At 33.8% G+C, this 16987-nt stretch overlaps 1 protein-coding gene across 6 annotated transcripts in view; it reads left to right on the plus strand.

Moving 5' to 3' along the window:
* ERBB4 (erb-b2 receptor tyrosine kinase 4) overlaps positions 1-16987 on the plus strand; it is a 1139239-nt gene that overhangs the window by 874241 nt on the left and 248011 nt on the right. For 2 of the 6 annotated variants that reach the window (XM_019446103.2, XM_019446105.2), the window contains exons 16-17: positions 4760-4804; positions 4926-5000. In XM_019446103.2, coding sequence (XP_019301648.2) covers positions 4760-4804; positions 4926-5000 — 120 coding nt within the window. The remainder of the gene's footprint in view (positions 1-4759; positions 4805-4925; positions 5001-16987) is intronic. The other 4 variants (XM_019446106.2, XM_019446109.2, XM_019446104.2 and 1 more) reach the window with 2 other exon arrangements.

The following is a 16987-nucleotide window of genomic DNA, read 5'->3' on the forward strand; positions in this document are numbered from 1 at the left end:
TAAATTCCTAAATTCCTAAATCCTATTCTATATTACTGTTGTGTAGCACTGTGCTCTGAGATTCTTGAGTGAAGCCATGAGGTGCTCTGTACACTTAGTCCCTTCTTTTCAAATTGCATGTAGAAGTAGGATCTTTGTCTAGAAAGATCACAGGGCCAGTGGAGATGACGTGACGAGTGACTATTTTTATTCCTAAATACATGTAATAATTGACCTGTCTGTGTGTGTGAGCTCACCATGCCAACCCCACTTTGGAAAACCGCATTCCTTTTATATGCTGATATTATGTCAGCTAGATAATTCAAGAACCAAGTTACTGGAAATAGTCTTTTGAATCACATTTTTTAGAAGGAAAGTTCTTACTTTGAATACTGTTCAATGATTTTCTGAAAATAAAATTATGTGTGTAATACCTTAAAAGCACTTTTATTACTCTGGAAGTACATTAAATATATTGGCTCTAATAAGTTCTTTAGATAATTTTAAAATAGGTTATCCATTTAGCACGTATCAGGAGATTCTCATTAATATCCCTAGAGGGGTGGGGAATAACATTGTCTCTTCTTGCCTTGACTAGAGAACTTTTATTTTAGTAGGCTTTTCTCGTTTCATTCATTCCTCAACTTGGTTATACTGAACACCAACTGCACATCAGAGAGAGTGATAGCTAAATTCAGAAATGAGTAAGATCCCCATATTTTGAAATGATGAGCAAGAATTTAAAACTTAGGAATGATCTTCATATTTGAAAATAGCAGGATAGAATTAAAAAAAAAAAAGACTTGTAAACTAAATTCAGTATGTAATTAAATTCCTGTAAGGGGATTTTTTTTTTTTTTGTGGTTTCCACACTAAAATCTAATCCATGACAAATATCAATGCAGTTTTGGTTTTTAGTCATGGACTAGAATATTTGTTTTTCATAGGCGTCTTTGAAAATTTGCATTGAATATTTTTGTTAATGGTAGAATCATGGTTTCCATATTATTAAATTCCCTGTATGCGTTTATCTTTTTTTTTATCAACCCTTTTTATATATTTTTAAATTTCTATGGTGAAATAATTTTCATTTATAAAAGGAAAGAAGAGCTGTTTGTGAAATTATTGTCTATACTCTTTTAATTGAAATTTTAAAATACTCCACTTTCATTTCAAAATTTGAAGATCTTGTCAAAATATCTCAACTAAGGTAGGTGGGTATATCAAAGTGCTTACAAATCAGTAAATAGTGGCAAATGTTAAACACAACTCAGTGTTCAGAATTGCAGATACTTTTGTAATATGTTATATTGACATGTTATAGTTTCTGATCTTCCTTTAAATTTTTTACTTTGTAACACTAATTTTGTAGAGTTACCTTATTCCTTATCTGATTTTGATCTCATATTTGAGATTTTGACTCTTCAAAAGTTTAATGCTTCCATTATTCTGTGATCTTGCTGAATCAATATAAATTACATGTGCTAATTAGTTGCTTATATGAAGTCCAAAGGGTTGAAATAGAGTATACATCTTTAAATACACAGTGACTTGTACTTAGACAGGATGGTGCTGCTTTAGTCACACTTTTATTATTTGTCTTTCATTGTTTCTTTCATCTTTAGCTTTTAAATATGTCTACATCTCAAATATTCCTCAAGAGTTCCCTCAACAAACTTTCCTGACCCCACATCCTGCCCCCTCAGTGCTCACTTTCCTTTTCCCTTGCTTTGCTTATGTCCAATATGCTTCTCAACTCACAGTGGTTGAAATTCTGCTGACCTTGACAATGACAACTAAAATGCTCTCAGTAGTTCTTATTTTATTAGACCTCTCTTTGCATTTGATTTTGACAGTTACTCCTGAATGTCTCTCCTGATTTGGCTCCCACAATGATGCTGTAATTACTTGATTTTACTCAATATTTTCTCATGCTTCTGGCATATGAGCTTATCTTAGGTCATTTACTGGTTATCGGAGTTCTTTGAGTTTCAGTCTCAGTCTCCTCTTTTCTCACTTTATAGATCCTTCTTCAGCTATCTTACCCACTTACATGATTTCAACTTTCTTCTGTATGCTGTTTCAAAACTGATCATCACACTGGTGCCTTCACACCCTACAACCACAGGCCTCTCTTTCCAGCTGGCGAGGAACATTCCCTACCCAGATGTAGGACAACCACACTGGATGCATACCATACTGTAGATCCATAAAGCTGAAATTATCAACCCCTCCCCCCCCAACACACACACAAGAAAAGGTGTCCCTCCTCCCACCCAGTGAGGTGTCATTCCCTCACTGATGGTACTGCATGTTTAACTCCTCTGATCCTACTTTTCTTTCATCAAATCAGCCATCAACTTCTCTTCCCCACCCCACCCACCATACCTTTGAAGGCATTTCTTGAATCTGGCCCCCTGCCTCTATCCTAGTTGCCATTTCCCCGGTGTAATCCCTTTTCATCTTTTACATACACTAAAAGAATCTTGGTGCCAAAGGAATCTACCTGGATCCCAGCTGACTAGCCTTCACAGGGCAGAGATCCATGTAAAATACAAATCTAGCAAATCCACTACTTAAAAACCCTGCAGTGGTTCTCCATTAAGTTTGCCCCTAAGCAAATAGCCTTCAAATTCTGGCTCCTGTCTAAATGATCTCGCTTCTTTCCCTCTTCCTGTCACCTCATGTTTTGTTTGCTTCCTGACTATTCAGAATTATTTGCAGTTTTTCATGTGCACTCTAAATTTCCTCAGATCTATGCTTTTGTTCCTGCTGTTTGTTACCCCTTAGAAATGACTGCTACTCCAACCCAGGTTATCAGCACCCTGCATTTCAGCTTCCTAACTTCTCCATGAGGATTAACATGAATTTCTAAAGCTAAGTGTCCCTCCTCTATGCTCCCTTAAGCCACTCTTTCATGTCTCTTTTTATATTTATCACATTAAACAATATACACCTGGTTATGCATCTATCTCCTATTATGCATTAAATTGTGAGCTCATTAAGAATAGGAAAAGTGTCTAATTCATCATCCCCCCCCACTGCCCAGCTCCTAGAAGAGTAGCAACACTTAGTAGGCCTACAAGCATGTTTTTTTAATGGATGAATAAAGATCTTTAATTATTCACACTTTACCCTCAAGTTGAATTTCACTTTCAAATATTTTTATATTTCAAATGTTATTGTAAAGACACAGATTGCAAATTAATCATAGCTTTCAGATTCTCACTTGGAAATAAGAAGTAGACTATTAATTTTACCAAATGGTAATACTGTATAAAAAAGCACTTGGAAGAAGATATAATAGGAACCTAGGAAAAAAATAAGCTCTTCAAAATAAAATAAAAAGAATATCATATAAGACAGTTTGAAAACATTTTTAGTAGTTACTTTTTCCATTTCAAGAAATGGTTCTGGTTATGGATTATAGTACCAATTCAATGCTATGTGCTATATATTTTTATTTGTATTTCTTATTTGCTTTTTTAAAAGACTTTTTTCACAGTGTATTCCCCATTTTTCTGTACATTAAATTTTTTCTGGGCTATTCAAAACCAATGCTCAAAATGAAAACAATTTTCCACCTAGTAGAAATGTTATAGCAGATATTCGTGAAGCAGGGAAATATTGACTTAATTATTATTATACATAGTTACATTAGTTTACCAATGTTGAGAGTTATCTAAGGATATAGTAGACAGTCTGGCCTTATACATGAGTCCCTTATTACTTCATTATATGGTGATTTTAACTTCAGCTTCCTTTTCAGTTTCAGAAATTAGAGTTTGGAAAAAACATTTGTGATCAGAATTAGTCCTATAAATCATAGCTGTGGAGGGAATATTGATAATGCACCGTAGATATATGTATTTGATGAGAGAAAAGGGAAGGAAATACAATTTGTACATTGGAAGATGGAAGAAGTAATATTTCCATAATACCTCAAAATGAAATTCTAGGGACCGTACATCCGGATTTTGTGTACTTATATAATTCTAGTGAATTCTTTAGTTACCTGCTTCTCAGTTTGTTCATTTCCTTGGAGAGTATTTATTTATTATTGTTTGAGTTAAATATTATGGCACTTTAAAAACCTATTGTTTGTCTGTTATGGCACTGTGCTTTTAAAATAGAGCGTCAAGATAAACTGCAGTCTTGGTAAAACCAGTTAATTTGCTTTTTAAATGAATTCATGTTTAAAGATAAGTATGTTTTAAAAACCGTCACAACCAAGGAATGGAATAATGTGATTATGTAAAGTATCCATAAGAATAGCATTAAAGCATGTTAACTCATTTTCTGCCATAATCCATCTTTAATGAGTATTAAGCATCAGGTTATTATATTATATTGAATAGCTCATGTTTCATTTTTTATTGACTTTAGTTTTTACTTAAGTGTTTTTAGAAGAAACTGTATACATGAAACCATTTATAACCATTGAAATATCAAGTCATTCAGCAAGACATGTACTCATGATGCAAATGAATTGAGTATTGGAAGTGAGTCATATGTGTTTAGAAGTTATCCACAGAAACAGGGTACAGTTTCCTTTACTGTGGACATGTTTCTTTGCATTCCATGCGGGTGGTATTTGCAACCTATTTCTTTGTATCCATCAGGCAATAATCTTCTCACTGGCTTTAAATTCACAGTGCTCCAAAATTGTCTAATAACCGTAATTATGAATTTGACACAATTAGTGTTTATCTGACTGATTTTTTTTTAAATGACTAATTTTTCTTTCCTTGTATTTTTTTTAAATTTGGATCTTCTGCAGGTGCATAGGCTCACGTATTGAAGACTGCATCGGCCTGATGGATAGGTACTTGGTGTGCTTGCTTCCCATGTTCTTCCTCCAAGGCTCCGTGTGTGAGCACTGGTGCATGTGTGCGCATGCCGCTGTGAATGGAGAATGATGTTTTCTGTTCTGTAATTGCCTGCAGGTGTAGCGGCCCCACTAGTCATGACTGCATTTACTATCCTTGGACGGGCCATTCCACTTTACCACAACATGCTAGGTAACATCTACCATGTTTCCATTTTGTCACTCAAATCCTTTTCAAATGATCATGTTTACAAACTACTAACCAGTTGGGTGAAATTGATAATATGTTAAATTAGGGAGTTATGAAATAGGCATATAACACTACTTTTCAAACCACATCCCTTACCTCTTTTTTCTTTACTCATTATGATTTTAGCATCCAAATTAGTAGTGTCATTGGTTTTCAATTTTGTACAATTTAAACAGGATTTCGAATTATTAACCTAGAACTTTAAGAGAATTTTTAAAATTAATTTTGTAGATTATTGCAAAACTAAACATTTTTAAGAGAGGAATTTATAAAAGTTGATCTATTTTCGTAAGATGTTTCTTGTTTGATTTGATTCCTTTTCTGATCTTATATTGTTTTGAGCTGGTTGGTATAGTATTCTGTAGGCTTCTGAATTACCACAGACTACAAGCACTATAGAAAATATTTTGTGCAGGTAAAAGTACAAGTTGGAATGAAAACAAAACAAAACAAAACAAAATATATCACTTAGATTCATACAAAAACCTATGCATGAAGGTTTATAGTGGCTTTACTCAAAATCACCCAAAACTGGAAACTACTCAAATGTTCTTCAGTTGTGATATATCCATACATTGCAGTGCTACTCAGCAATAGAAACGAACAAACTATTGATACATGCAAAACACAGATGGATCTCAAATGCATTTTGCTAAATGAAAGAAGCTATACTTAAAAAGAATACATACCAGATGATTCAATTTATGTGGTATTAATTCTGGAAGAGGCAAAACTGTAGGGACAGAAAATTGATCCGTGTTGCTTGTGGTAGTGTTGCCAGGTAAGCCTGGCAAGGGACATGAGGGAATTTTGGAGGAGGGTGATGGAGCCCTTCTCTCTCTCTTGACAGTGGTGATGGGTACACGAATGTAAGTGCTTGTCAAATATCATGGTTAAGCACATTAAAAAGGATGAATTTTACTGTCTATATTAGACTTCAATAAGTTAGACTTTTAAAACATTTCATTTTAGGAACATGGTAATTTACAATGTTACGTAGAAGTACTGTTTGCTTTCTTTATGAAACAAGTTAATTGTATCTTCTGGAAGTGAGAAAGTAGTGCTAAATTACAATAAGCAAGATGACAGTTTGGGATGAAATATTGCCTTTTCATGTACATTTTTAAATTCAAATTTAACATCAAATTTAACAGTATAAAAGTATACAAAGCATAGGTGTAAAACTCAGTGAATTTCTTCGAATGAAACGTTTATATAACCATCAGCCCGATCAAGAAACAGAATAGTAGTAGAAACAGAAACACCCTTGTGCTCCACTCCAAGGGAACCATTGTCCTGAGTGCTAACAGGAGTTTGCCTGTTTTTGCACTTTATATAAATTGAATCATATATATGTATTCTTTGTCCCTGGCCTCTTTTTTTCAATATTATATTTATGAGGTCCATCTATGTCATTACATTTAGTCATAATTTTTCATTTGTATGATATTTGCCTTTTAAAAGTTTTTGGAAAATATCAAGTAAGTGTTATCTCTTATTAAAAGGTTATTTAATTATATTAAAAATAAATTCTTTTTTTTTAAAAAGGGTGCAGTAGAAGTAAATGATTTATACAACAGTGGCACTTTGGCACTTGGGATCAATTCAGACTAGTTAATACAGTTCTTTAGGGCAAAGTTTAAAGTATGGAAAAAATCAGCAAGAGAGAGAGAAAGAGAAAGTGCATGTCTTAAGGCCCGAAGCTCAGTTTTATAAGCCAAGACCCATTTTATATTGTTTCTGTATTGATGAAATAATTTTCCTCCTTGAGACTTTGGTTGAGTCACTGCACTATCATTATGAAGAGTGTTTTCACATTGTTTTAATGACTTTCTTATAATTATTCCAGCCAACTAATGAGAGGCAATATAATGTGGTAACTAGGTGTGCTGTCTTTGGAATCAGATTTTCTAGGTTCAGAGCAAGGCTCTATCATTTTTTAGATATGTAACCTTGGGTAAGTTCCTTAATTATCTGAGCCTTACTTTCTTCATGTATAAAATAGGAATGTTAATATAGTTTACAAATTGGTTGTGAGCATTGATGGAGTCCATAGAATATGCCTAGCTCAAATATCACCCAGTAAACGTTGTTATTTATTATTTTGCTATGTATCAAATGATTTTAAATGTTGGACATGGGGGGACATAACTCCTAGAGGGAGTAGGAAAATCTCTCAAAGTCACCCAGGAAAGTTTGACTTATATCTCTACTCCTTCTGGTGGGTCCCTTGGCAGAAGGGAGGGCATTTATTTCTTCACCTCAGGAATCACTGTTTTAAGAGGTCCACTGGTATCTTTGGCAGTAGGTCACAGGCAGAGGCATATGAAGAGACAGAGAAAGAGTTAAAACCATAGTGGTAGATCCCTAGTGGTTTTCAATTCTGGTAATTAAGGTTGTATAACTCAAAATCATAGTGTATCTTACTATAGATTTAATATTTCCAACATGTTTGGGGAATTTTCTATCCTATTACTTGCCTGGGCTCTCAGGCCATTTCCTGTATTCTGAGACTAATACCTAATTCAGATTAGCTTTGTCATAAATAGGTAGGTGACCATGTCCAGTAATAGAGTACAATTCAGCACAATTCAGCCCATGATTCCTATGAAAAATCATCTGTAGGCCTTTGTACAAGTAAAGAGCAGATGTTTTTGAATGTGAAAGCCTGGGTTCAAGTATTTGCTCTGCCATGTTTCTTGTCTGTAAAATGGGATGATAATTTGATAATTTTTAAAATGGAAATTCTTATACCTCATAATATTGGTATGATGATTAAATGGTTAGGAGATATTATCAAGTATATATATTCATTGGTGGTAGTTACATCTCTAGTTGAAATATTGGAAAAAAAATCTTTTTTAAAAATCTCATGAGGTTATGTTCTACTAGCATATATATATATGCTATCAGCAGGGCACAAATATTTATATATCAGCAGGGCGTAAATCCAATAGTTTATTGACTACAAAACTGATATATCAGAATTTCTAAGCTTTTAAGCATCTAAATTGTGCATCCTACTTCTAAGCATTATGACTCAAAAAAATTGGTAGTAGGGAGCTAAGTATTCCTTTTAGAAACTCTGGATATATTTAATTAATATTTCTTTTGAACTTAAATTTAAAGCAGTATGACTCTTCAGTTGTGTTGACTTGTCAGAATTAATGGACTTGTCATAGGCTGCTTATAAGCAGTTTGGAATTTACAAGAAAGATTTAGCTTGGACACCTTGAAAAGTGTTTATGACCATGGAACATTTTGACACGGATTGGATGAGAAGTGAAAGTAATAAATATTACCTTTTTTTCAGGTAAATGCTTTTTTCAGTAAATGTTTACCTCTCTGAAATGTGATGGGTACACAGTTAATTGAAAACAGGGGACTAGCTTAGTAATATTTCAGTTTATTTTCCATTTTTAAATTCTGTGAATGTTTTTTTTATGCCTCCGTCTTAATTGATTAAAGTAAATCTTACATAATAGGGAGATAAAAAAAACATGGTAGAAAGTAATTGCTTTCAGTTTTGTAAACTATGTTTTAACTGGGAGATTACCCAAATGCCTAGTTTTCTTTTAGTCACACAAAATTGCACTGAACATGGCAATGTGGCCATTTCGAAATATTTAGGATTCATACTCCCTACTGCCCCATTATGTTGTATTCTGTTTCCTAAACCAGAAGGAAAAAAGATTGAAGATTTAAATGAAAACAGGTGAAATGCTTACAATCTTGATCGACTTTCATTTTCTAAGCAGTGTTACTCTTTCCCAAGCCTGCAATTTGTGAATTGGTTTTCCACACTCCATTTACCTTACAGGCTGTTGCTGGAATTTCTTCCAGGAAGATAGGATAGGATGGAAAAGATCGTTGCTGTTGTTGTTGATTTTCTTTTACCTGTAATCTCCTAGAATATTCTACTTGTAATGAAAATAATACTTGAATTTCAGGCCTTTTCCATATTTTCCTTATCTGAATTCAATGCCTTACAACTAACATTTACTTGGATGTTCTTCTTTTTCTTATAAAGAATCTTATGAAAAAATGTGTTCAGCAAGTTTTTTTTATTCTTTTTTATGCTATTTATTTGAGCTTGCACATATGCTATTTTCACATAGATTGTAATAGAACAAAGCATTTAATTCTATTCTATTTTAGTTTCTTTGCCAACCATATATCCCAAGCTTTTTATAATCTTAGTCTCTCACTCCATCAGGGCCAACATGTGTTCATCTAAACAAGCAAAGGCTCTATTGGCAAAGCATTTCTTTTTATTAGTTAGAAGTCCAAAATATAAACTAATAATTCTTTTTAAATTTGTGACAGGAATTGTGAAAAGTACTAGATTTCTGTTCAAAATTTTTTATCTGGCTATCTGCTCCAATTCAGTTATTCTAGACACTTCACAATATGAAGTAAGGTAACTGAAATCAGTTTAATTCTCTAAATCTCATCTGGGCAGATATTTGAAACGTTTTATATTCCTGTCACATTTTAATGCCTGTATCACACCTTTACTTTCTGGTGTGGTGGTTATTACCTAAGAGGTCACATAACAGTTTATTCTTTAGCAGTGTGACCCGTGTGTGATAGATGAGGGAGAAGATGTGATATTCTTGGCACGGCTTTCACAAATGGAACAATCTTTTTTCTTTGTTTGCCCTCAAGGAACTTGGTTCATAACTTATGTCCGTATCAAATGGTCAAAACAGCCCATAGATGGTTTCCTCAGATGAGTGGCAGTTATGTTATGATCCTTAAGTCCAATAAATATAAGTACACAGGCTTTTTATTATAAGTCTATCCTCAGTCCACCACATTCTGTATATTAAATTTACTTTTGAATTTAAGAGAGTTCAAAGAGGTGAAGGAGAGTGTGTGAATTTCTTCTTTTCCAGCTGATTTGTGTCCCACAGTTTCCAGTACATATAAAATACCAAAAGTTACCAAAGAATTGCAAGAGCAAAACAGTTCAGTTTTTGTTAATTACTGTTCATGGAGTTTCACATGGATACTTTAAGTAGAAGTATTTAATGGCATAAGGTTGCATCAGTGGCTTTGTTTCAATATCGAAATGCCCACACATTGTTACCAAAGCTTTTAGGGATCCTAGGAACATTAATATTATACTCAAACATGCTAACTGTAAAAATGTGACCAGAAAAAGTCATACTTGTGGCTGAAAGTCAAAAGAGATTTTTTTTTTAATTTTTTTTTTTTTTTTTTTTTTTTTTTAGCGTTTATTTATTTTTGAGACAGAGAGAGACAAAGCATGAACGGGGGAGGGTCAGAGAGAGGGAGACACAGAATCTGAAACAGGCTCCAGGCTCTGAGCTGTCAGCACAGAGCCCGACGCGGGGCTCGAACTCACGGACCGCGAGATCATGACCTGGGCCGAAGTCGGCCGCTTAACCAACTGAGCCACCCAGGCGCCCCCAAAAGAGATTTTTTAAGAGCATTGACTTTGGACTGTAATAGAAAATCTAAAAATAGCATTATTGAACTGAGAAGATGCTGATTATGCTAGTTAAGGGTCAGATAAAAAATTCAGTGAGTTGAGTGATCCATTATGAATACTTCTTCAGTCTTTCCTATGAGCATCATTCTCTGGTGTAGAATTTACAGTGTTCTGTAACTATTAATCTCTGATTTGTAAAGATGTCAGGACTGCTTATACTCTATGATCTCAAAGTACCTTCAACGTTACTGAAATTCATTACTAAAATCCAATGTCTTTTATTAAATATGAAAGCAAATGAGTAAAATATGGTCCTGAAGCCTCTGCCCCTGTCTTTAGGCAGATATTTATAGTTTTAAAAGTACCCATATGTACTACTCCAAGATTTGACCCTGGCATTATTTTCTTATAAAATACAATTTAGAGATATAAGTATATGATCAGTATTACTCAGGATTTTTAATTGGGATTTTATTATCCCAGGAATATTAAATTCTATTTCATAAGATCTCATTTCTAAAAAATTACTTTTCAATGAAGAGCCACCTATAATTTCAACCAACCAAAAATAAAAAATCTTTGCAAACATTTATAGGTATTTTATATACTCTTTGACAAAATTCAAAGGAAGTGAAAAAGCAGCATATAGCAAAATGAACAATATAATTCCCAATAAAGAGAAATTACCTCATTCTGTCAAAGAACTAAGAAGTAAATATATTGAACAAGTTATATGTATGTATATAGAAAGATAACATCTGACTTGGTCCCCTGGCTAACATCTGACACAAGTTATCAGTAAACTAGGGAGAGTCATAAGGTAATGCCTTTCCATGGAAGTGAGTGCTCAAATACTATTGGTTGCATGATTTGGAATTAATATGCAATTAATATTTGGAATTAATATTAATATGATGAGGCTTACCACTTATAGCATATTATCTTTGATCTTATACATACCCCTGGTGGTCAGTCCTTAGCTTGTATGTGAAATTATTTCAGTGTTTGACAGAAAAAAAAATTATATAACAGTGAATGTATTCTGGTTACAGAATGAATAAATTACAGGGATTGACGGTACATCATAGGGATTATATTGATGGTATTGTAATAGTTTATCATGACAGATGGTAGCTCCACTGTGGTAAATATAGCATATTCACCTGAATGCTATGTGGTGAATGAATATAGCATATACGCCTGAAACGAATGTGACATTGAGTATCAGCTATAATGCAATAAAAAAAAATAAATAAAAATTAATTAAAATGTTACAGATAAAAAAAGTGAATGTATTAAAATAAACTTCTTCAGTGTGACAATTTTGGTGAATTAGCATCTAAAACTATCATAATTTACCCCCAAACCTATTTGGAAATTCAAAATATTGTATATATGGATCATATATTTGATAACTAAAATGGTAAGGATTGAAAAAAACAATAACAACTCTGTAATTAGGTAAAGTGAAGGAATTGCTCAATTGGTATATAGTTTTCTATTACTGTGAATAATTGCCATGAATTTAGCAGCTCAAAAAACAAGACAAAAGCACAGTTCTGTAGGTAAATATACAGGAATGGCTTGGCTGTGTTCTCTTCTTAGGATCTCACCGGGCTGAAATCAAGTTTCTGTCTGGGGTGTGTTTCATCTAGAGGTTGGAGTTCTCTCCCAAGTTCATTCAGGTTGTTTGAGTTGTGGGTCCTGGTAGTAGGACTCCTATTTTATTGTGTTCATTGCCAAGCACATTCTTTGTCATGTGGCCCGCTCTATATTCCAAGACAATTGTGCATCCAAACCTTTTCATTTTTGAATCTCTTAGTTTTCATTTTTCTGACCTCTATATCCAGATTTAAAAGCTCATGTGATTAGATCAGATCCACCTGATTGAATCTTAAAATCAAATGATTTGGGACCTTAATTACATCTGCTGAATCCCCTAGAGTAGCACCTAGATTAGTGTTTGACTGAATAACTGGGAGAAAGTGTGTTTATATACCATAGGATGGAATCTTTATATAACAGAGACCCATCTTCTAATTCTGCCTACAGCATCTATCATGGTGACTTAAGCATCCGTTAACCTTAAAAAAAAAAAAAAAACAAAACAAAAAAAAAACAAGAGTTCAGCTACTTTACCATAAAAAAATGAGTTTATTTGGAAATACCAGAGAATTGCAATTCAGGGCAAAATATGGCAAATCATTGGCAAATTCAGAAGAGAGGAGAGGGGCTTGCTTTTATGGAGGCAAGGAAGAAGTTAGGAGGGGCTGTTTCAAACTGTTCAAGCTGGTGTTGGCTTCTTATTGGCAGAGTGTGACAGCTTCTCATTGGCTGGGTTGTTGCCAGGTGAGGAGAAATTCTTTCCTCCTGCCTGGATATGTAAAGTAAGCTTCCTTCTGTTTGGGGTCTGAGTGGTAGTGCTTGAGAATTCCTCCTTCAGCGCTTTGCAGCTCCATTTTTAGTAAGGTCTTTCTTTTATTTATTTTCACACATATTTCCTTTTAAAAAATGTTTATTTTTTTGGAGAGAGAGAGAGAGAGAGAGAGAGAGAGAGAGAATGAATGGGACAGGGGCAGAGAGAGAGGGAGACAGAGGATCCAAAGCAGGGGCTGGAACTCATGCACTGGAGATCAGGACATGAGCTGAAGTCAGACTCCTAACTGACTAAGCCACCCAAAAGCCCCACACATATAACATTTACAGTGATCCTTCACATATTTTTGTCTTGACTTGCATGGAAGGAATTTAAATTTCTGTGACTCACACAACTTTGCCATATAAGGATAACTTTAAGTCTGAGAGAAATGTGTTACTATCTTCAAATAATTTATTCCTTGTTTTTTACAAAAAGAGCCAGAAGCAAGCGATTAAGATTGCTTTGGAACCAAAACCAGGGATTCTTTGTATAGTTATATGCTGTAGGATGAGGTCTCAATGTACATGTTGGCTCTGAGTATTCAGTACTCCATTTGTGACCAGTAACTGACATATATAATTAGGATCAAACCATCCCAATATTAACACCAAATTTATGGCCTTTCCATTTATTTTCAGACGGTGAGTTTTCCCCAAGAGTTCTCTAGACCTGTTCTGTCCAATATGTTAACTGCTAACCACATCTGGTCATTGAGCACTTTAAATATGGTGAAGACAAACTGAGATGTGATCTGATTGTAAAAGGTACATTGGATTTTAAAGACATGGCATGAAAAAGGAATGCAAAGTATCTCATTAAAAATTTGTCAATTGATTACATGTTGAAATGTTAATAATTTTGGATATATTGAATGAAAATTCTGTTGTAACTAATTTCATCTCTCACACACCCCTAGAATATTTTAAATAACATATTGACTTGTGTTACATATCTGTTGGGCAGTGCGGCTGTAGAATTGTCACAAATCTTTGAATACTGTTACCAACACCTTAAAAAAAAAAAACCTTTCATTATGTACTAATCTATGCAATTATATAGATAGTATTTATGATAGGTATTTAAAAGGATGAAATAAGGGGTGCCTGGGTGGCTCAGTCGGTTAAGTGTCCGACTTCAGCTCAGGTTGTGATCTCACAGTCTGTGAGTTCGAGCCCTGTGTCGGGCTCTGTGCTGACAGCTGAGCCTAGAGCCTGTTTCAGATTCTGTGTCTCCCTTTCTCTCTGACCCTTCCCCGTTCATGCTCTGACCCTGTCTCAAAAATAAACATTATTTTTTTTTAAATAAATAAAAGGATGAAATAAAATGTAATATAAACAAATTACAGGGTTTTTTGTTTTGTTTTGTTTTGTTTTGTTTTGTTTTTTTGCCTCCCTCTCTGGAGGTAACAGATTTTGATTCTAGAATGTGAAGGGTGTTTATCATCTGTTTAACATCTAGAAGGGTGTTTATCATCTGCAGTAGATTGCAGAGGGGATGAGTTAGATCCAAGGAACACATTTGTTTGCCTGAACCGATTGCATATACCTGTATATTTAATTTATATAAGCACACAGATCTTATGAACTTCCACAAGAGCAGACTAAATTATGATAATTTGGGTCTGATTTATAATTGTCTATGTTTTTTTTTAATTTTTAATTTTATTTAATTTTTTTTTTTATTTTTTACGTTTATTTATTTTTGAGACAGAGAGAGAGCATGAACGGGGGAGGGTCAGAGAGCGAGGGAGACACAGAATCTGAAACAGGCTCCAGGCTCTGAGCTGTCAGCACAGAGCCCGATGCGGGGCTCGAACTCACAGACTATGAGATCATGACCTGAGCCAAAGTTGGTCGCCCAACCGACTGAGCCACCCAGGCGCCCCAATAATTGTCCATGTTTTAAATTAAAAGTCACTCAAGGTTTGGAATTGTGTAGCTTCCCTTAAAATTGCATTTTGTAGCCAGTATTTCTATTAAAATATTGTTTCAATTTTTGTGTCATGAAGGAAAAACACTTAAGCAGGAAGAATTTTTAAGGGTAAGTTAAAGTTTCTATTTGTATGTTTGATATATATGTGTGTGTGTGTATATATATTCAGAAAAGAATCAAAACTATCCCCCCATTTAACTTAGGAACACATTGTATTAGACCCTAAGTATCTTTTCTTTTTTTATATTTCCTATTTAACTAAAGGAATCTAATTAAGTGAGACCCCCTTCTGTGATGTGGTTACATAAAATGATGTGTAGATATTAACTCAAATTGCTCTCTTCATGCTTTTTTTTATTACCTAAACACATTTCCTAACTAATCATTCTTTCATAAACATACAATTATTTTTCCATACTATGTATGTAGGCAGAAGCTAATTAACAGAGAACACTTTGATTTACCAACGAAATTCCTCACAGTGATTTCATTCTCCTTTACCATCCGCCCTCAAACCCAAAGTGATATAATTTCATCATAATTTCACAGTAACTCAGTACTAAAGAATGAATGTTAAGGAAAGGGAAACCCACCTCTAATAAACTCTGAATGCTTGTAGCCATTGCAGTTTTTATGGCATTCTGTTCGATTGCCCAGAGTAAAGCATTCCATATGCTTGAGTCATTTATGGAATAATTATAGTTACTTTTAGTAGAGTAAAAATAAAACAGCAATAGCAAAAACCTCTCACCATAAAAAGTTTACTTGTTGAAATGAAAAAGATTTTTTTTCAATGAGCAAAGAAAATTCCTTTTCCAAAGTGTCTTCATTCTTGAACCTCTGGATCCCACTTCCCAAAGTTCAAGTCCCAAGTTCAAATCCAAGAGTGGCTAGCACCATTGTTCTATGTACCAAGAATGAAAGGACCAATGGGAAAACCAAAGCACCAAATCAACCAAAACCAGATCTTGCTTTTTTCCCAGAATAGTGTTGCTTTTTATAAAATCATCTCATATTTAGAGCTTATTTATGCGATTCTTTAAAAGAAAAATCCTAATATATATCAGGTGTGCTACATTATCACACCTAATTTTCATGATAAGCATATAAAAATAGTTATTACCATTATAATTTTACAAATGAGGAAACAGGTTCAGACTAATTAGGCAACTTACCAAAGATCACTTAGCTAGTAAATGGCAGAGCAAAGATTTTAGCTTTAGTGTGTCTGATTGATTCTAAGGACCACATTTCTTTCTTTCTACTAGGCTGGTTCCCAAATGGAAAAACATTTAAGAGCTATTCTTATGATGAGAATGATTGAATATTTTATAGCCTACTTAAACAATTTTATCCATTGTCTTTCTTTTAGTCCTTTTACCTATCAAGCCTTCCTGCAATGTATAGGATTTTATATTGCTTGCCCTCAAGCAGTATATTTTAGATTAATACATCTGGTATTGCTTGGTTAAGATAGAACAATGCTTCCCATGATCTAAACACATAAGCCTGTGTAATGGTAACATAATGTAAATATATTTTTTATATTATTAATGTAGCAGTGACTAATCTAAGACATTTACAAATAAATGTAAGCTCAATTAAAAAAATATTTTCTAATGCGGAAGTTATTTATAAATTCTGGAGAAATTTGTTAAAACTATAATGGTTCCATATGAAAACCACTTCCATGAGACCTGACACTTATTCCATAATGCAGTTACCCCCAGACTTACCTATCAAGGATGGAAATAAGAATCAAAATTTCATGAACACTCAGCAATAAAATAACAGATAATATAGTGCTGGACTTTATCAGCCTTTTTGTTTAGATTTTCCTCCCTAATTCGTACTGTAGAATGTGTGGGATGGGGCAAAGTTGATTGAGAATAGAAATGAGTTCAGATGGTAGAGCATGAATCCTAGACTATATATATATATATATAGTCACTTTGTTCTGTTTGGTAAGGTGAAAAGAAAAGTGATTTCTGCTAAAAAAATTCCCCACTGTTGATACAATCAAACTTACCATATTTTATTTGTTTTTGAAAGAATAAAAAAAAACCCACATTCTTATATATATAAAACCAGCCAGTAAATATCTGTTAGGTTTACTCCATG

Source organism: Panthera pardus, unplaced genomic scaffold (assembly GCF_024362965.1).
Source record: "Panthera pardus isolate Hobbes unplaced genomic scaffold, ASM2436296v1 HiC_scaffold_10, whole genome shotgun sequence".
Classification (NCBI taxonomy): Eukaryota; Metazoa; Chordata; class Mammalia; order Carnivora; family Felidae; genus Panthera; species Panthera pardus.